The 22,523-nt window shown below is 41.0% G+C and overlaps 1 protein-coding gene across 1 annotated transcript in view; it reads right to left on the bottom strand.

Annotated features, from left to right (window-relative positions):
* MAN2A1 (mannosidase alpha class 2A member 1) overlaps nt 1-22,523 on the bottom strand; it is a 225,671-nt gene that overhangs the window by 41,873 nt on the left and 161,275 nt on the right. The window contains exons 16-18 of the mRNA XM_019532463.1: nt 18,782-18,896; nt 3,255-3,388; nt 521-662 (exon numbers count right to left, since the gene is read on the bottom strand). Of these exons, the coding sequence (XP_019388008.1) occupies nt 521-662; nt 3,255-3,388; nt 18,782-18,896 (391 nt within the window). The remainder of the gene's footprint in view (nt 1-520; nt 663-3,254; nt 3,389-18,781; nt 18,897-22,523) is intronic.

Raw genomic sequence — 22,523 nt, 5'->3', positions numbered from 1 at the left:
GAGGTGGTTCAAGCACCTACATTGAACACCTTCAAGAGTAAATTGGATGCTTATCTTGCTGGGATCCTATGACCCCAGCTGATTTCCTGCCCTTTGGGCAGGGGGCTGGACTCGATGATCTTCCGAGGTCCCTTCCAGCCCTAATGTCTATGAAATCTGTGAAATCTGCTGTGATCCCTTCCGACCCTACAAACTATGAAACTATGAAGACAAGTCAGAATTTTTTTCCCCCTTTGGAGTAGATTTTCATATGTCTATCTTCAGAAGAAGCCCTAAAGGGCTGGGGCTGAGAGGTATTGGACAGTGATACTAGTGAATGGCAACCGCTATGCTCTGACTAGAATTACTAAAACTCCAGATTTAGGACAATTTTTCCTTGCCTCAATACTCAAAGTAGCAATACTTGGCACCATAGTGATCTATAAGCTAACAATGTGTATCTATAAGCTAACGATGTGTGTACTTTAGCTGATTAATCACCTAGGTCAGATTTTAAAAACAATCATCATACCATACTTACCATTTTTCAAGCTTGCAACACCCAGAGACTGGGCAGAATGAAGTGTCAACCGAATTCCATCATCTTGGATATAAGCCATTGTTGTCATTGGATAGACATTTGCTTGAAGAGGCAATTTGCTCATTGTAAGTCTGGGCTGAATCTATAACATCAAAATTAACTTCAGTAAATTCTACTGAAATTTAAAATAATAAAAACAAACAAATTTCAAGCATTTATCTTATATGCTCTACAACAGCATTTCTCAGCTCATGGGTCACCACCCAGAAGTGGGTCACATGAATATATGAAAGGGTTGCAAACAAAAATGGATCAACAAACTTTAAAAATGGATTGTCCTTTAAAAGAGAAAAATGTGGGAAACTGGCTTTTCCCTTATAGGCTGGCAGAGTTCCAGCCTCTGCTAGGCTCCTTAGGGGCCCCCTCTGCCCATCTCAGATACCCACTCCCTGCCCCACACACTGAGGGGATGGAGGCAGGGGGCAGCAGGTTAGGAGTGAGGTGCACTGGGTTGGGACTGGCCATTGATGTTAACAACATGTCCTGATACAAAAAAAGGTTAAGAAACACTGTTCTACAAACAATGACTGACAGCAGAGGCCAAAGCCGCCACTCCATTGTATTATACAGCTTGTTAGAGATTTGTGGCCAGTATCACCATTTTAGAAGTGGCGTAAGAGATTAACTCTAGTTCAAAGAACACTTTTGAAAACTGAAGTATTCATCAAGAGAATCCACACAAAGAACTGATATGGCTTGCAGAATAAGAAGCGGTATTTGAGAGAGTGAATTTTCTTCCTTTACAGAGCAGATGATGTGCAAGTTCAATGTAGTACAAGAGGCATTCCTAGGATTTATAGAGGAAACTAATTAAAAAGTCCAATTACATTCTTGAAATGTACATGAATACATTTATAATAGTAGTAAATATCCTTCCTATTTCTTGTTCATTTTATCATCTTTAGGAAACTGCAGTACGACTTTGAACATACCTATACATGGGGATATAGAAATATCTTATTCAATAGATTTGTTTTTCAGTGTACTCAGAATAATATTTGATGACAGTAGGGGGGGAAGTTTTTATTTTTGCCCATACTGTGGGGACAACACAACTAAGGAAAATGAGCTTCATTTTTATTTCATCATATGCATCATTAGTTATATAGCAGCTTACTAGAGTCCAGTGATCTCCAAGCATTTTGGGCATGAGATCACTTTTTGAATTAAGAAGCAACCCAAGATCTACCCTATACCACCACCCCTCCCTCCCCTTCCCACCTAAAGGTCAGTCTGTGGGCAGAGAAGGGGGGGGGGGCACATCGAGAAAAAAATTATTTGGGGGCTCACCCCACCAGCAGGTAAGTCTATAGGAGAAGGGGCAGGGGACGGGGTGGGGCAGATTGAGGCCCTAGCAGTGAGGGAGGGAGTGGGACACAGGCAGGAACAGGGGCTGGGGGGAGTGGGTCTGGCCAGGCTGGGACAAGCAGAGGCCAGGAGGCACATGCCCCTCAGGCCTCTACTTGTCCCCCACTCCCCCCAGCCCCTACTCCTACCTGTGCCCTGCTCCTTCTCTTACCGCTGGGGCCTCAATCTGCTTGGTACTGAGCAAATGCAGAACACGATAAAGTCCCTTCCCCAAAGCACTTACAATATAAATAAATAGGACTGAAAGGGAGAGGAATATTACATACAAGTTGAGCATTATTAGAGCACTTGTATTACATACAAGTGATAGTTTATTAATATCATGTTAGTTTATGTCAAGCTACTCTTTGATTCCAAGAATTACATTCAATATACTTCATGTCATCCTTGCATCATAATAAGATCCTGAAACAAACATGTGTGAAATGTGAGCTTCTGTTCTTTAGCCATCATCATCTAGATCTTTTACAGAAAATGGCATGTCTTTTGCTAGAGATGATGCCATTCTGATAATATGCAAAGGGGAACTGGGAGTTTTCTGATGCTGCAGAATTCCATGGCATCTTGATGGAGTAGGTATTAAAATATAACCCCTTAGAAATTATTCAGATCTTAAACTCGCTTTTAAATAGAGTAAAAATATGTGCGACTGAAAATTTCTCAAGAAACATTTGTAATATGCTAACTTCCTCTATGTGCAACATGTACCTTAGTGCTTTATTTAGTTTGTCATATTTCTGAAGCAAAAACTTTTCTATATTTTTTAGAACAAAGAACACTAATGGCATTTAACAAATTATAATGGATGAAAAATAAAAAAAATGGTTCTTTTAAAGAAATCTTTTTCTTCCCAATAAATTAGTTATTAGCTACCACATACACAGAATGCATCTCTTTGAAGAAATCTAAAGCACAGCACAGAAAAATCAAAAAGACAAAAAAGTCTGAATATAAAGTATATTTTAACAGTAGTACAGTACCAGTATAACAAAAGAACAATGTTTTATATGCGAGACAATGGCCTGTACTAATACATATAGAGTAATATATACGTAATATTGTTGAGTCATGGGAGAAAAAAACCCACAAACAAGTAATCTCATGATTTCCATATCTCTTAAGCAACACCAGGAAACAAGAGTATATATTTAAACAAATCCCTACTTTCAAAATAAGTTAGCATATTGTAATACTAAAGAATTAATTGTTTGATTGAAGAGGACTAAAACAACCAAATAAAAATCAGTGTTACAAAATAATATACTAAGTTGTTATATCTATTACACAAAATTGGCAGAGTAATTACCTGATATCCATTAAGGTCAGTGTAAAACCTATTTTGACTGTTTATGTCAGATGAAATTCTCATTGCAATCTCACGATTGTACTCTCCTCTAATGTCCACAATATTGGAAACCTCAAGGGACTGGCCTTCTAACCCTACATGAAAAAAGTACATTTAAAATTGTCAATTATTTAAAAAAGAATTTACAGAACACAGCTTACAAAACAGTGATCAAAATCCTTCTATCACCTTTCTATCCCTGTTAACGTCTATCCAAACACACAAAGATAGGCTTTGGAACCAGTGCAGATGTCAGTATTACAAAAGCGGTAGGCAGACAAGGTTCTTTGGGTAGACATGATATCTTTTATTAGACTAAATAGTTGGGAAAATGGCTCTCTGCAAGCTTTCGAGCACAAACACCCTCCTTCAGGCATAGAGAGAGTCTGTTGGTGTTTTGGGTGCTCTCCTGGGTAGAATAGAAGACAATATGCAAAATGCAGGTCTGTGAAAATGTAAATGCATGGCAGTGAGGATCAAAGAGAATGGAAGACTATAGCTGTAAGACAAGTAGGGGTGTGTGTGTGGCCAGGGGGAGCTTGCAAAGAACCATTTTTCCAACTACAATAAAAGCTCTGTTATCTGTCATCCCCCGGGAACGGGAGATGCCGGGTTACAAAAAAATGCCAGTTAATTGAGTGGCCCCGGCCACCGCTTCTCACACAGCATCTAGGGTGTCCCTCCGCCCCTCCCATGGCATTGCCCCTCCATGGACAGGGAGCTGGGTCCCGCACAGCCTACACGACCTATTACGTCCCTGGGCTGTGGGGGCTTGGCAGTGCAGGCTGCTTTGCCCCGAGCCATGGGAGCTCAGAGAAACCGGAAGTGCCCCAGGGGGAACTTCCGTTTTCACTTTAACTTGCAAGCCAGCATGCCGGTTAGTCATGCTAGCTTGTAAGATAACGGATAACAGAAACTTTTACTGTATTAAGTTGGTCTAATCAAAGATATCACATCTACCCAAACAACCTTGTCTGCCTATGTCCTTAGACCAACATGGCTACAACCAACAACCCTAACATAAAGGGTAGTATGCATAAAAATGGAACTGTTCCAAAATGTCACTGACTGGGAATCATTTCAGTTGTGTGAAATGCTTTGGCTCAGATACCAGGGGCAGGAGTGAGCATCCCTCTCTTTGCAAAATGCAACACCACTTGGTTGTTTAGTGTTTGTCAGATAAACGTGTAGAAATCCATTATACCAAGGATTTATATTTAAGTTAAAGTTAGTGCACTTGAAAACCTTTTGTGTTTTTTTTTGTTTTTTACACAGCAGGTTTTTTTTTTAACAGGATTCAAACATTTAAAAGTTAGAATATTCCAGTGTTAAGGTTTTCTGTGCAACTTTAATTTGGCTCTGTGATGGTCTTTGATTATGTAGTCTTACACTGTTTTTTTTCACAGAAACCCTTCTTCACTCAGTACACAAGCTACATGATGCTGCCCTGCAACAAATATAGAATACATATAATAAAACTTGTGTCTCATTTGTTGCAGAAGTTAGAAGACAATTGCTTAAGGCATTTTATTGCTAAGCCAGAGAACTGGATTCTATCACTGACACAGAATGCCTATTGGGTTTTAGTAAACTAAAACTTTCAGACAATCATTTGTGTTCCTTGTATTCTAGGTACATGAATTATGTCACTTAAGGCTACATCTGAGTTGCTGAATGCTTGCAATTACAACTGGAGTTGACTGAAACTGTACTTTGAATATATAAAATGCTATAAAAATACTAAAAGTACTCTGAAAAATCAAGTTTACAGATCTTAATGTCAGCACCCAAAATTAAAGGATACTTTTGAAAGTCTGACCTGTCGATACTTATTCCACAGTGGTAACATGTTGAAATTAATAACACCTTCATTTATAAAGATATATATGAAGCAGTAAGATACTATAGTTAAAGGATTGCAGGAAAACATATTAGAAAAGCCACTGGCAAATTCTCTCTTTTTCCTCTAGTGGCTAGTCCACATAAGGAAAACAATTGCCAGCTGCATTCTTTAGCTCAAATAGGAGTCTACAATATGGTTCTGAAGGGTTCAATGTGATGGGGGGTTTTTAAACCTAGGAAATAAGCTAGAAAATAATCTACAATCCCCCAACAGGTATACAAACAAACTCATGTATTCTAAAAATACATTAAGATTGCAAAGTTGTGTTTAGCTCCAATATTGGCTAATGTGTACTATATAAGGTCTGGGTCATATATGAATGACAAGCAATAGAAAGCAAACTGAATGGCTATTCTATAAGTACTATCCATCCTGTTATTGTATAATTGAAGACTGTATTGCACTGCATATACATAAAGTTAAGTTAGCCCAAGCAACTTCACTTCTAGTACTTCTTAGCTTTGAAGTGTTTGACTTCCAATATCTGGAAGATGAAACTAAACGAATTCACTAATTAAGGCACAGATTTTAACACCAAGGTTAATAAAATATCAAGAGTAATTTATCTAGGGATGTATTAGAGTCTCACTTAAAAACTTTAGATCAAGATTAGGCACTTTATCAAAACATGTTCTACAACACAAAGATAAGTTATCTGGGTTCTGTACAAACGTTACTGAGAAAATGTATATTTGCAGTTACATCTGCACCTAGTCTTTTTTCCTAAACGTGATCATATTTGCTTGCTTCATCTTCCTTACCAGCCTTGTCTTCTGAATTTTTTATTATTTTGTATTGCTCTTTCTTGCATATCTGTTGCATTTCCATAAGAAAGTGTCCACATCTGAATTTTATATAACTATTATTGTTGACTACTATGATTTATATAACTACTACTGTTGACTAAATAGGAAGGTGAACCTAATTCCAACCATTTGCAGGCTGTGGAGATCAGAGCTGCTTAGGAAGTTTCGTCATTAGAAAATGGCCATTTGTCAAAACTTATAATTGCTTGAGTGTTTTTAATTGCTCCGAAACGGCTTTTTTGCAGGTTTTGTGCCTATTCTTTTTTATACTCCCTTTTGCTGTTTACAAATTAGCTTACAAACTGGTAAAAATATACATTTTTAAACAGTTCGTACACCAGCGTAGAACCTTGTAACACTCATTCTAATAGCAGAGAACAGGTGTCCAGTTACTACCCCCATCATACCAACTTGACACTCTCATAAGAGGTGATGATTATGCCCAGGGATAGATCCAAAGCGGGTGCAGTGGTATGATGGCACCCTGCTTTGAGACCAAATCATAATGCAGGAGCTTCTGGAGACTTCTTAAAAGTCCCCAAAGTAGATGAGAATATTCCCTGCTTTCTCTTCCATGGCATGTCTCTTCCGTTCTCCATCTCCCCCTCCCCTGCCTGCCACTGCTGCCTTCCTGGGCAAGGGAAGCTCCAGAGGTGTTCCTGCCTACTTGCAGGGGCAAAGCTGAGCTGAGACAATGACAGCGGCTGCAGTGATGGGGTGGAGGGGTTCCCTCTCCCCATGATACCTCCCAGGGAACTGGGGAGGATGGGGAAAAGTAGGGCGATGCTTACCTGCCTTGGTTGGGAGGAGGGGGGGAAGAAGACTGGGAGAGGGAGTACAGCCAACTCTGCACTGCATATTGCTACCCCTGTACACACCCCTTTGCTAAATCCTGAACCTGACCTAAATTAGGCCACTTTGCTGCTGCTCAGTACCTTCAGGAACTGAAACCACTGTGCCTCATTAAGAAATTGCATCTGGTGTCCCTAGATGTCTCAAGGTCTCCACTTCTGCTGGCCATAAGCCAGGCAGGAAGACCATGCCAAGAATGTCCGTGCTGTTTGACATGCAGTAATGGTATGCAATGGATATTTACCACTTTGAGCTCCTCCTGTCACTAAACACTCACTGCTGTCAGGTTCTGACAATGTACACATCATTATGATGCAAAATCTTCAATATTCTTATAAGTATCACCAGACTGCCCAGTGGTCTGACTTTTTTTTCTGGTCTATCAGGCAAAAGAGACCATGGAGTGGAATCATGTAGCATGCTCTTCACAGGTTACTGTGAGCTCCTGGAAGAAAAGGAGATGTGCAAAGGCAACACAGGACAGCTAGCTTTGGGACCATCTTTAGATTATCTACTGCCAGTTCTGCGGATAGGAAAAGTGCACAGGTTGAAAGGAAAGGTCAGTTCTGTAAAATACAAGATGATCAACAGCAAGACAAGAATTTTAGGATGACAGAAATCTGCACAGAGTGGACCCCAGTCTAGGTAGCAGACCATGATTTAAAAAGTCTCACAGAAAATGAAAAATGGAAGTTAGAGCAATTTGGAAAATGGCAGACCCCCAAATTGTTTAGGTCAGTCTGGTGCAGGTAAATCTATTCTGCATCTTCTGTACTGAAAGTATGCATTACCATCAAGAAGGTGGACACCACCTTGTTTTCTTAGGTTCACCAATCTCCACAATGTCATTGATGGATTGCCCAATTAAATCCTCTGACATTCCCATCTCATAAATCCCGAAGTGTTAGGCTTTTCTAAAGCTGAAGATTGCAGTGCAGTAACACTTGACAAGTACACAGCTAGCAGAAGATGTGGGTAGTCAGCACAAACTAGCAAAGTTTTGTCTCTATACCTTATTTTTAAAAGGTGAGGCCACATGTGGTCCCTGACCCTCAAACAGTTGAGGCTAAAAGAGCTGCCTCACTGGCTGCCACAAAGCATAAATGATTCTGTTGAATACACCAACTGCTGGGCAAAACTTATATCAATATATTCTTTAAAAAAAAACAACCCCATAGCTGGACAGAGTTATACTGAGTTATATGCCAATGGTTCATAGCTTTTTAAAAACAGTATTTTTTGTCTCGATCTTTAAATTACACTACAATTGAGCCCAAGTAATTTAGTCTGTAAAGTCAAAACATCCTAAGTCAAGAAACAACATATCTTTTGCCACTTGTGAAAACCGTAATTCTCTCTTTCTTCATCCAACCTATTCATTATCTCAGGGAATAATTGTATGAAAAACATGCAAATGATCATGCAATTAAAGAATGTATCCTAATAGTTGCATAAGCACACACCCTATATATACGTCTGTCATGTGAGTGCCCCCCCACGGCTGGGACACCCGTGTCAGCTGCAGTCTCGTAGTTGTGGAGGTGTACGGGGCAATCCCAGGCTTGGGGGTACACATGCCCACCCTGCCCCCAAACTGGGAGCTCCAATCAGCTGATGAGGCTCCCCGGGACAGGGGCCTGTGGCCACATGTTCAATTAATGGCATGACAAGAAATAGCTACAAAGCTATTACACATATTTTGTTGAATAACTTCATAATTTATTCCTTTCTATTATGCCACTAAGTGATTGAACCTGTGGCCAGGTGACCACTTAAGGTATGATTAATTGGTTAATCGGGCCTTAAATAAAATGTGTAGATAAGGCCTTATAGCTTCTATAGGCCCACACTCTGTAGAAGCTGTATGTCCCAATTCATGGATTTTTAAAAAACTATTCCACAGTTTTAAAAACCATTAAGGCATGTATGCATGATGAACACAAGTGGACATTCCATGCTGCAAGTATAAAATAACCATAGCCTGCATTACTCTCACTCCCTTTCCATCATTTCCAATTAAAGGCACTTCACCGAAAAATGGTAGGCACACCACTAACGTGAAAAAGGATGACTATGGACTGGGACATGGAAGAAGCAGGTTCATTTCCCAGCTCTACTAAACATATCCTATGTGATTATTTTGGGACGCTCATTTGTTCTTTCTGGTGACAAGCTAACCAATTATACCAAACTGTACCAGTACAAAACAGCTGTACTTTGTGTCAGTTCCATCTTGCGGTAAATGGAAGCTCAGCTGCAGTAATTTAGCAGCTGTTTTAGCCATGGGTAAAATTCTCCAGATTAGTTTCCATTTACCACAGGATAGACCTGACATAGGAAACAGATCTTCTTTTTAATTTAGTTTAATTTGTTCATTCTCTCCATATCCCCATTTCCCATTTGTAACAGTTCCCTATTCTCAGCTGCAAGGGCGATAGAGTCATATGAATTACTAGGCAGATCAAATACAGCTAAAAATACTTATAATGCGGAAATAATTTTCCTTTCTCCATCATTACTTTTTTTCAGCAGCTTCTTACTAATAGAAATTAAAGGGAAAAAGAACTGAATACTTAATTAAATCAAAACTACATGTGGTTCTTCCTGATGCCTCTATATGGCTAGGAGACTTACCTCTGACCATCCAAGTGGGTAAGCAGTCCTCGAGTCCTAAGACACCTAGGCTTGTTTTTCCTACAGCAGCACTCTTGTACAGTTTTGGATAATATCAGAATGAAAAATCTCACAGAATCAGAATGTGGGACCTGAAGAGATCGCAAGATGCGATTCAATTTTCTCACTCTGAAGTGACATCAAGTATACTTGGACTACACTTTACAGATGTTTGTCTAATTATGAAATTGATTTCTAGTGATAAGGAGTCCACAACATATCTGAATAACGTTTCACAGCTTAATATGCATAGTTAGAATTTTTTTTCTAACGTCTAAATAAATCTTAAGTGTATTACTGGCGGCTGTATTCCTTCTGCAATTTACAGTGCCAACTCAGGTGTTAGCCCATAAGAGTGGGCACCTAAAACAGGGAATTTATCATGAACATAAAAATCTTGCAATTCCCAAATGAAGGCATGAAACATTTTGGTAACTCTATCTTCCTTCCTTCGCCCATACAAAACAACAAATTAAATGGTAAGAGGGAAAGGGATTTTTTGGTTTTCTTAGACAGAATAAAATCCCTCTGTGGGTCACATCCAGCCTGTAGGTTTTAGATCCTTGTTCTATATCGGGGTGCTCAACTTCTAGCCTGCAGACCAGATGTGACCCCTGGCCAGCAGGACTCCCCATGGGTCAAGAAATCTGGCAGTGAGGGAGCAGTGGCATAACCACTGCCCTCCCCAGCTTCTAAATTCCTAAGACCCCCATGGTGAGTCAGAGCTGAGTCATGGCCCTCTCCCACACTCCCAAATTGGTGCCAGGCCATGCCACATCACACACTCCCCACCTGTGGAGCCAGATTGGGGCTGGGTTGTCCCCTGCCCTCTTCTGCACATCCAGATAGGGCCCCATCATACTCACCCTGGGCATTTGACAAGGCACTGCCCATCTGGGCCTGTTGGGTAAAAAGGTTGGGCACCACTATTCTAAATAAATAGAAGTTAGTTTACATTACTTCTGCTTATGCATCATGGTTGTGTCCGAGTCCAGACATAGGTTCTACAGTAAAAGTGATCCATAGTAAGAGGGCTGCAGAGAGAAGGTATGACTATTGTTCGATTCCCCTGTTTAAATGATCTTGAAACAAGGGTTTTACTGAAGGAAAGCAGCAAGCTATGTTTATAACTTCTCATGCAACAGTTGGGGGTAATAAATTTTATAATGCAGCTTAACTGTGAAAGGACTTGGCAATCTAATGAGCAGTAGAATATGCACTTCCAGTGTAAAGCTGTAACTAAGACAGGCTAAAAGTAAGACATATATGTAACAGGGCCCCTACCCATAACTGTATATGTGGAAAAATGGGAGCCATGACTTTAAGGTTGAATGCAATTTGCATGTTGCCTGGAAGGGGTGGAGCTTAGCTGTCATTTAAGTCAAGCTCCTGGGGATGAGTAGGCAGTCTAGTTCAGGCAATGGAGGGAAGGAGTTCCTGACAGGACCACACTAACCTGAGGCACAGTGTCTGAACCCAACAGTGCTGAGTGATTGTGGGCCTACCAACAGGGGGAAGGCACTCTGGAAGAATGGGCTTTTCATAGCAACTGATTTTCTGTTACAGGGGGCTTTTTACTTGTTGTACCATAAAACATGGAGATGTCAGGGATGCTACTGAGAACCCTCTGAAAGGGGAGACACCAGATTATCCCTTGTGCAGAACACTGCAATGACTTAGCAGGGCCTGAAGAGCTCAGTGTGTGGAGGGCCAAAAGGACTTGTGAGAATAGACTGATCAAGGCCCTAAGTCAACACATTGGTGAGGGAGATGGTTAGTGTTAAAAGGAAGCCCAATAGGAAGGCAGAGCATACGGCACTGAGTGGGAGGTGTCTTGGAACTGGAAACAGGCTTACTCAACATAGATCTTAATATGGGTGCCAGGCCCCATGCACTAACTGTAAACCAGAAAAAAAGAAAGAGATCTCAGTGAAAGCAGGGGATTTCTAGACTATCAATCTAGATCAGACAAGGGTGGCCTGTAACAAGAAGCATAAGAAGGGCACCTACAGTAATCCCCTGGCCATCTATAGACCACCTCCCAGGTTTATTACTGAAAACATCAAGGCATGGCAGTCAAGGTGGGGAGGTCATTAGGGAGCCAGGGAGCAGAGCAGGCTGAAGCAGAAGGCTAGGGGGTCAGCAAGCTACTTGAGAGATCTTCAGGCATGGTATAATATAGTTATCAACATATATTAAAGGCATATTTGATAAGTCATTCTAGCACCCTTCACAATTATATCTATCTAGAAAGAAGCATCTTATTTTGTTTTCCATAACAAGCAGCATTCAGATAACTGATGATTCCAGACCCTAATTATTCCTTAGAAAAGGAGAACAATTGAGAGACAAATATAAAGGATTTCAAGCCATGAACCTCTGATTCTCCCCATCTGGCTATGGAATACTCCCAGACATTGACAAGAAATATATCCTCTAACTTAAATGTGCTAAGTGATGAGAAAATCTAATAGTTTCAGAAGTAAAACTTTAAAAACTTTACCACCAGCTTCCATCCTAATGTAGAGCTGTGTGTATGTAGTTTATGAATTAAAGGTATGAACTTTCCACACATGAATAATCTGTCTTGTCCAAAATAAATTCTCTTTTTCTACTGCATGTATAAGATGTATCCAATAGAAAAAAAACAGACTGCCTTCCAGTGGCAAGTATCCGATTACGATTCAGCTGATTCGGAGGGAATCACTCCCAATTCGATTTGGCTAATTCAGATCTGAAGATTCGGTGCCAATTTGGAGGTTCAGCTATTGACTAAAAAGTCCCGTGCCCCCTGGCCCGGCTGGGCAACTTGTCCCAGCCCCAATCCCTCCTTTGCTGTAGGGGCGTTGATCTGCCCCCAACACACCCATTCCCTCCCCCTTCCGCCCACCACAACAGACTTACCAGTTGGAGGCAGCTGTGTCCAGTGTCCTCAAGGACTGCTGCCTCTCCAGTCTATGGCCAAATCTCCGAATCGGCACCGAATCATTTCCAAATTGATTCGGAGGCTTCCAATTCAATTTGGCACTTTTAACTGGTCTCCCGATTTGATTCAGATTTGGAAATTCAGAACGCTGAGTCTACTCTGAATCAAATTGTGACTCGGCTGCATTCACACTTACAATTGAAAAGGGTCCACACCTCCATTCAATTTTTTATGAGGTTCACAAATGAAAAAACGTTGAAAACCACTGCCTTAGATCAACATCTGTGTTGAATGCTATTCTCCACAATTCAAAAAGGATGTGGAGAAGCTTGAGAGAGTCCAGAGAAGAGCCACGTGCATGATCAGAGGTCAGGAAAACAGACCTTACGACGACAGGCTGAGAGCCATGGGGCTCTTTAGCCTGGAAAAGCTCAGGCTCAGGGGTGATCTGATGGCCACATAGACGTTTATCAGGGGTGACCACCAGGATCTGGGGGAACGTCTGTTCACCAGAGCGCCCCAAGGGATGACGAGGTTGAACGGTCATAAACTACTAAGGAAGAATTTCTTTACTGTCCGAGCCCCCAAGGTCTGGAACAGCCTGTCATCGGAGGTGGTTCAAGCACCTACACTGAACACCTTCAAAAGCAAATTGGATGCTTATCTTGCTGGGATCCTATGACCCCAACTGACTTCCTGCCCTTTGGGTGGGGGGCTGGACTCGATAATCTTCTGAGGTCCCTTCCAGCCCTAATGTCTATGAAATTGGCTACCGGGGCTTTGCACAGACCTACTGCCTTTCTCCAAGTAAAACTTAGATCACTGTGTAGAATCCAGAACTTTTTGAACCACAGAAGCAGCTATAAAATCTAGAAGCACAACCAAACTAAAACCAACTGTGTGGATCAGCATTCCTGCCCTTTGGGACCTAGTGCACGGTTACAAGGGCTGAGATGTAATAGCAGCAGGGTTTAATTTCAGAAGTTACATTTCTCTTTATTTTCTTTAATAAAAATAATTCTGAATTATCTTGAGTCTACACTTTTGAAAAGACCTCAGTAACTGCATTTTCAATTTTAAATTAGTAATGGAACAAACAGCTAGCAGAGATCACTTTGATCATTGAGTCTAGCCCCTTGAAATAATAGGCAATCATATAGTAGATGTTCTAGTGGACTCTTTTAGACTTAACATTAACTCCACAGCTACAAAGCTTCTCCTGCTTTTCTATGGCAACCTTAGGATCTTTAGTACAAACAAATGATTCAAAAACTTGAGAGTCTAAAAAGCCTACTATTCATCAAAGGAAGAAAAGAGGAGAAAACAATGATACTGCTAATGTTTTGGGCACCTTCAATGGTACAGAAATTGTTGAATTAAATGTCTTATTTCTCCACTGAACCCAAGTTGTACTAGTTTAAAAGAAACTTGAACTTTAGCAACTGCTTTTGATGTTTTAAACTAAACTTTTCCTTACTAGACAACTCAAGTAACAGAAACCATATTTGTAAAAATTCACTAAAACAATCACATTCTTACTTCTTTGATATGTAACTGAATTATAAGCGTGTTAGGTAGGCTAATGAATTGATAATGCAGGGGCGGGCAATTATTTGGGTGGAGGGCCACTTAATGTGGTTTGGTGAGCTGTCAAGGGCCCTATGGGTAGCTCTGCCCCTTGACAGTTGCCACACCCCCTGGTTGCTGTCTTGGGACCAGAAGTCCCACTCCTAGCCCCTGAACTTTGCCACTGAAAGTCCCTCCTCTTGCCCCCTAGAAATACTCATATTGGGATAGGGAGTTTCCATCTTAGAACCAGAAAAAACTCAAATCGTATACTAAAAGTCAAACATCTACTATAACATATTTTAATGTTATTACAAAACATTTTTGTCATGATTTGTATTTGCATACTGTATATACAGGTGACTGCATAACAACTCAAAAATAAATTCTTAGTTTTGTATATTGTGTGGAAGGGTATGGCTGTTGTGGGGGGGGCAATACAGTATGCTGAAGGATGTGTATATGTGGAGGGCTGTGGGGGCAGGATGTGGGTGTGTGGCATCTGTGAAGTGTGAAGGAGGGTGAGGGGACACCCCCACACTCCTCCCCCCATAGTGCAGCAGCAGGTGGGGGCATTTGCGGCACTCATGGCTGGCACAGGCACTGGTACCCCCGGGGGTGTGTGGCTCTGGTCAGCACTGAACATCACAGTGAGGGGCACAGCCCCCCACTGAGCCATCTCTATCACTGCTGCTCTCTGCCGTGCAGTCCACACACTCATGCAGCACAGGAGGGAAGCCCCAATTACTAGAGCTGCCTGCTTTCCCTGCCCCCTGGAGTCCAGGTACAGGGGTGGGGAAAGCAGCCAGCTCCAGAGTGTGAGTGCAGGAGCTGCATGTGTGCAGTGGGGAGCACTAGTAATAGAGACAGCCTGGTGAGGGATGCACCCCTCACCGTGATGTACAGCACTGGCCAGAACTGCACCGGGAACCAGTGCCTACGCTGAGCATGACCATGCTGAGCACCTCCACCTGCCAGAGCTGCACACCATGGGGGGAGAGTGTATATGGAAGGTGGGGGGCCCCCCACCCCTTTCCCCTCCCTCACATCCACACCCTGCCCACCTGAATTCCATGCTGCTGCCGCCCCCTTAAGCATGGGCTTGGTGCTACCCTCAGGCCAGCTCCATGCTCTACTCCTGCCCCAAGCACTTCCCTACCTGTTGCCCAGAGCAAGTGGGTTGCCAGGGAAGTTGAGCAGGTCCCTGGCTGGGCCCTTCCATCCACAAGACTGGGAGTGAGGCGCAACAGGGTGTGTTGGAGGCATGTATATACATGGGTCCCTCACTACCACTCTTGTGGGCAAAAGGGCTGAGCATGGTACAATTCATTGGTTGGTGCCATCAGTCGAATAGACATGCAGATCCGGCCTACAGGGCATATTTTGCCCCCCTCCATGATAATGGAGTCTCAGAAATAAATGAAATAAGAAATCTAGGTAATTTGCGTTATTCTTTGTTATTACTGCTTGCTACACTGTACATGGATGTTGAATTCATGTCTAATTTGCCAAGAACTACATGAGCATACAGTCGTTTCATGGATCAAATGTAGGTACATAGGCATATGTACCCACTTTTGATCAATGTAAGGTTGATTATATGCTCATGTGTTTTTTTGCAAATTAACGAACTGTTGTTTGGTTAAGACGGCCAAGTCTTCTGATGAGGAGCACTATCCACACAGTAAAAGCTGACCTGAAAGGGACCTAATACTAAAACTAATAAATTAACGCTCCATAAATATAAAAAGGCCTCTAACTTACAACCCGATATTCGTTATATCTTGTTTATTCCATTCCAGGATTAAACTATAACTGCCAGCTTGATATACACATCAAAATGTTCCTCTGCTACATTCATGTTTATATTATCTGATTTTTTTTTTGTTTTTGCATATACAGACAGGGACATATCAAGCAGGAGAAGAAAGCAAGTGTTATATCTGTACAGAGCACAGTATGAGCCTACTACTGAAATATTGCATCCATTACTGTTATCTACTCTTCAAGGATAGTTAAAATTGGAAAAAACTAAGGGAAGAGCCTTTAGAATAATTCAAAGTCTAGAAAACCAGCTTATAGTAAAAGAAGGCCAATCTATTTAAATTACTGAAGAGTAGGCTAGGAAGTGACGATCACCATTTCCAACTCTCTATGGAGGAAGATTTCTGACAGCAGATGGCTTTTATTCCAACAGTCAAAGGCATAACAATATTTCAGTGGTTACAAGCTCAAGAGTCTCCTCATCACAGAGCCTATTAACCACTGGAACAATTTAGCAAAGAATGTGATGGATTCTTCCCTACTTCAAGAGTGTTCTAGCACAGATCTAATTGCCTTGATTCATGACTTACTTCAAGAAATTCTATATCCTGTATTATGTAGGAGCTCTGAATAGATCATCTTAATGTCCTCTTCCATCCTTAAAAATCTATGAATCTCCATAACAGCTTAATGTAGAAATTGGCTAAATAAGAACAACTGGAACATAATACCCCTATCAGCTGTTGTTCTTTTAATCTCAAAAGGAAGAAAGATAAATGTAAAGCTCTCAGGACTAGAAATAATCCCTCTCTCAAATTTGATACAGAAGATGACGACTCCCAATGCATAGGGCCACAACTGTAAGTTTACTAAGAAATTGTTCTTTAGAAACTGTTCTTTGCTTTTGAAGAGAAGAGAAAGAAGCATAAGCAAAGCAAAACAAAACTTAGGTTAGCTCCCCACTGGCCAACAGTCACATAAGGCAGGGTGTCCAGGGCTGTTTCTGATCTTTAGCATCTACTACCCAACACTATTTGGACCTCTGATAAAGCGGGTGGAGGAGAAGAAAATTTCACTAGAGATAAAACTATCTGCCAAGTTATTGTTACTGAACAGCAGCTACTATGTCTTATTATCTTGGATAGGGATTCCTGTAGGGGAATAAAGAAGAAAGAATTATTCTCAGTGAGAAATTTCCTAATGTCACTTAATGAATGGCAATAGAATGGCTTTATGACTTATAAAGCTCTTATCAAGTGAATGCCTAATAGGCAGACTTCTCCTCCCAAATAAAGATTTTCCTCCCAAATAAAGAACATCATGTAATATTCTGGTCCAATATTTAGGCCTCACTCCTATATCATTCTCCATTCTACCTCTGAGATTCCTTTGGCAAAAATACCATAACATGATAGCCCTACTTGCTGGATAGGAACTTGCTCACAAAAAGGGCCTTAACAACACCCCCATATTTGCAAGGCCACTGCCCAGCAGGTTCCAAGGACAATGGTAAACCTCATCACAACAGTATTTTCTTCCTTCTAAATATTGAACTTTCTTTTCCAGGTTGTTGCAGGAGAAGTGTACTATTTTCTCTTAGCAGAGGCAAAGATTCCTATTTTCTTTTACCCGCAAACTTTCATGATGCTTACTCAAAGGAAGAAAATATTGGACTGACTGCTAGTATACACACAGTGAAGTACACAAGTAGGAGTTGATAAAGTAACATCCATACTTTTTGTTCAGGAAGCTTTACTGACAAGAGCCAGGGTTTAAGCCATGAAAGAAAAGCAAAGAAAAATGCAATCAGATAGTATTCCTTTGGGGACACTAATGTTTAAAAAAATGGAGATGGAGATAGACTACAGCTACTAGGGTGTCAGAATGGGTGGGGAGTGGGAGAACTTGGAAGTGAGCAGGCTATCAGATATTTTCAGTGTCAACTCTTTCATTTTCTTGTTTGCTGGAAAGGAAGAAAGAATTTATGGCAGAACAGAGGACAAGGGAGACAGACAAAGAAAGAAATCAAATTTATTTAATTCTAACTAAAGAAAGCCCCAATATAAAAACTGTATCTTTACTATGTTTAAAGTTACCTTTTTGTAATATCTCCTTCCTTGCCCAATACTTCCATGTATTGCAAACACTCAGACCAAATGAACCTTTCCCCATATATTCTTAGTGACAACTCATTATATCTTGACTTCAGGGTACTTGTTTTTCTTCAACTAATCTTATTACAAATATTGTTCTTAAAACGTATTGGTTGGAAAGGGACAAAAACATTAGACTTCGAGTTTTGCTTCCTAGGGGCTTCAAACTGATAACCAACATCTTGCTTTACAGTCATAGGAAATATATTGCATAGAGATCATTTAAAATTATTGTACCATTACGGCTCTGGGGACTGAACCCTTCCATCAATATGCAAAAACCTGTGAGACACTGGTAACCCATACCAATCTAATACTTCAAAACACTGATGCCACGAACTGGGACACCTCAGTTTAATTACAGTTCTGAAGACAAATGTGACACTACCTGGGCAAGCGTCACCAGCAGATAGTAATAATTCAGTGTCACGGTGAATTAAATACTTTAGACAGCACTAATTCAGAAACTGAAGGTGAGAAATTGCAAAACATCCTAATTATATTAAGATCCATTTTTAAGTATTACTTTTTCCACCTCATTTTAATAATTGGTCTTATTATTACATTTACTGTGGTAGCATACAAAAATCCAAATCAGTTCTGGGAACCTAATACAGAAGCTATTTACATCAAAGATTTCTCATGACTCAGAGAATTCTCTACCAGACAGCCAATCTGTTGGGCTTGAGCTGGGTGACTGGTGCCAGACTCAAGAATAGATCCTGACAATCAGAAGGCCACTTCTGTGCCAGCACTATACCCGGCATAAAAGTAAAGCATTAGGAAGAAAAATGTACAAACAAGAATTAGCAAGAAACCATGACTACATGTTTGCAGTTTCTTACCCTGAACCTTATACAGTCGCACTGTGTGTGTCACATGATGGAAAAAACACGTTACTTCTGAGAAAATCCTTCCATGAGTAACTCTCACAGTAGGTGGATCAGTGAATATATAAGGCTGCAAAAATAAAAAGCCATAGTTATTACAACTGTATAAAAATAATTTGTTGTAATATTGTTGTCAGGAAGCAAAACATAATTTATTAGCCTCAAACATTAATTTTAAATACTTTTTATGCAGAAAGCATATTACAATGTAGGTCTAGAAATCTGAACAAAGCACTAGATACTAAAAAAAATCATAATTTCTATTGCAAGACAAGAATTCTCGTTGGCAAAATGTTTTATTGGACCATGCTGTTGCTGGCACTGGTTTCTGACTTCTGGATCTTGTCTTGATCTGTGACTTGGACTCTCCTTGTGGATTTCCCTTTGAGCTGGTAACTTGGTCACTGATTCCTGAACCCCCACTTTGCCTGTGGTTTGGTTCCTGCCTCCTGCCAATGGCTTAATCACTAGGCCAGCCACCCACGACCTTGTCCTTACCAGATCTTTATCCCCTAGTATCCCACAGTGCTCCAACTCAATTTCTTCTCCAAGTGAGTAAGAAAGGCTGGTTCTCTGACAGCTGATGGCGAGAAGAGCTGTAGCTTTGCTCATTGCCATGGTTGTTAAAAAGCCAGTACTGCCCCAGGGAAGCAACTCTGTTGGTAGACACAGCTGCCGGTCCTGCCACTGCAGTGATCATGGAGCAATGGCTTTCAAAGACAGCCTACCCTTCCCCCTACCCAAAACAGCCCTCTCTTCTGCCAGGAACAGGTGGAACCTGACAAGCACAGTTCCAGCTACCGGGGGGGGTGCAGAAGAGTGGGGTGACAGGTGGGATCTCTTTGATGCTGCTGGTTTCCAGCAGATCACTGACAACCAGCTTGGTTTCCAGAAGTAGTTTATCTACACTTCCTCAGTTCTCCAGGGTGATATCAGATACTCGTTACCAGAGATGATCTTCAAATATGAGTGTAACAAGAAACAGGTGGTCATGGATTCAGAAAAGGGTCCCTATTAATCCTAATATAACCACATTAAGGTCCAATGGTAGAAGAGCTTTTTATTGGTGCAAGGACCCCGGGTGGGACATCAACTACAAATGATAATACTTTAAATACCGTAAATCTCCTAGTAGAAAGATATGTAGAAACAGCAGCTACATGCACTCTAAACCAAGCTAACAGACAACCTGGAGTATTTTGGGAGCAAGTAATCTAGCTAGGATAAAGACCTGGAAATCAACAGGTTGTAAATCTTTCCCATGTGGCTGAGTAGGTCTGTCTGGTGGAGTCTTTTGTTTTTTTGTACTTCTAAAGAATATGATCTCCCTCTGACAGAGTGGGGTAAGCTCCCCAGGACCAGGTGATCAGTGAACCTGGTCCTGACCCAACAGCTTGGTTCCAGTTTCACCAATTGCTCCAGGCGAGTCAGTACACGACTGTCAGGTCCCACAATCACTGACAGCACAGTCCCAGTTGGTTATCAGGCTGTCACGAGGGGAAGCAAGTTGTCAGCAAGCAGGCTTACTGACAGGCTCCTTCTCCTCTTGGTTGGAGATGGGAAGGGAAGGGAGCAGAGCTGCAGGGCCAAGCAACCCCATACTGTTCTTTGCCTGGAGGGCATGCCACTGAATGCCTTTGCCATGACTCTCTGGACATCTGTCTCTGTCTGGTACCACTTTATTTTTGTAGCACTTCAAAGTAACGTGGCACTTGTAGCACAAGTACACATGTCCATAGTTTGAAAGAGAATATCTAACCACCCTTACTGTTAAGCTACAGTGGTCCTTGGTCAAGATGAAACTACTAAGGTTATGTCTAACAGGAACAGCATAGCCACATCAACATGGCACTCTGTCCAGGTCTGAGAAAGAGTCAGATAGTCCAAGTGGAGTGCTGAAATGACACTCCATCAGTTCCAGTTTCCAGTCAAGTATCTCTACACAGCACTGCATTGTGCATCTCATTGAAGCTATGACAAGTACTCTGGACAGTTTTGCAGTGCACCAAATAAAGAATGTGCTAATAGGTTTTTGGTTTTAGTGAGTCTGACCTTCTGAATCACCCTTGGAAAAAAGTGAATAGGAGAGAAAGGAAGAGACCAAAAGGGTCCAAAGTAGGAGAAATGCAACTGAGAGTGATCCATAACTCCAATTTCCTGGAACAAAACTGATGATTCATTTGGTTCAGCACTGCTGAAAAGAGACTGATGTGGAAAAACTACTCTTGAATCACTTCCTGTTACACGGACTATCCATTATTTATGCTGATTATAGCCATTATTACATGTTTTCACTATGAATGTGAACCAGGAAGAAGGGACTTCAATTGTTTACGAAAAGTTCCATGAATAAATGGCTTTTTGGCATAACTTGCTCCTCCTTAGTTGTCTTAGCAGAAAAATGTAACCACTGTCTAACAACACTTACAAAAGCATCCAAAACCAATTTTTAAGGAAAGTCTTTCATGCATAAAAAAGGGTCTAAGTTCTAATACATTCATATACATGATAGGCAACAGCTGTTGTGGTCCAGTATGGCTCTGCTGAACCCTGTTCTTTAGGTTCAAATCAATACAGATTTATTCTGCTGTTCATGGGCTCAGGCTTGTAAGAGGTTAAAAGATGCCTGTGACATTTTCCTTCACTTGTTGTCACAGTAATCAGCTGGCACGTTACAAAAACACTTGGATGCCAATTTTTGTTATGACTGGCAGCTGGAAAAAGTAGGTATTTTGTGAATATTCTTTGTGCTGTCAAGAATCCAAGGGGAAGAACTTAATATTGATAATAGCTTCTGTCTACAACAAAACCAAAAAAGCATTTGTTTGCAAAGTGAATAGCTATATGAAAAGTAGGTTAAGAGCAGTATATCAGTTCTCCTCGTCTAGGAAAGAAATGATTGTCACGAAAAAGATACCATCCTAAACTTGGTCATTTTCCTGTAGCAGTTCAGCTTCCTATGGTACAGAACATGGCAAAGTCCCTCCTTTTCTCTTTGAAATAAGGAAACATCTTGAATAGAATCTTTTCCTCCCTGTTGAAACGCTTCATTTTCACTGTGTGGAATCTCTTGTCCCAAAATGCTCTTGTGAGAGGGGCCCTGATGAGAGACTGTACAAGATGGCAAGCAGATGCCATAAGAAGAGGAAATGTATCACATCTCCACTAAATCTAACATACACTAGTCTGATTTTGATGGACTAATTATGGTAGAAATGAGCTAATTTAAAGGGAAGTGATGTCACAAATAAATTCAAAGTGACGGACAGGTTGTCCTCAGGTAGGAAGTCAGACCTGCAGTCTAGTGAAAGACAGCAGCTAGTGAGATGATGCATCAGTGAGTGTACAAAACCATCTCTTAGACAGTGCTTGCAGGTTCTGGAAGTCTGTATTTAATAGCATACATGCTATCTCTGACACACTTCCAGAATAAACATCCCAATTAATACAGAAACGTGAAGGTACAAGAATTACCCTGAACTCTTTGAAGGTCTTTGGGCGCATCATCTTGTACTATCATGAATTTAAGTGCAAACTGCAAGTGGAAAATCTATGGCCAAGAAAAACAATACACAGTGACAACTGTCACCATTCTAAGTTGTATTAACAATATATTAAGTCAGACTAAAAGGCGATTCTTGGCAATCAGCTGACCCTCCACAATTTAAATACTATAATGCAGGGGGTTTTCTAGTCT

Source organism: Crocodylus porosus, unplaced genomic scaffold, assembly GCF_001723895.1.
Source record: "Crocodylus porosus isolate Cpor-Errol unplaced genomic scaffold, CroPor_comp1, whole genome shotgun sequence".
NCBI classification, from domain to species: Eukaryota; Metazoa; Chordata; order Crocodylia; family Crocodylidae; genus Crocodylus; species Crocodylus porosus.
This window is presented reverse-complemented; position numbering and strand designations above follow the sequence as displayed.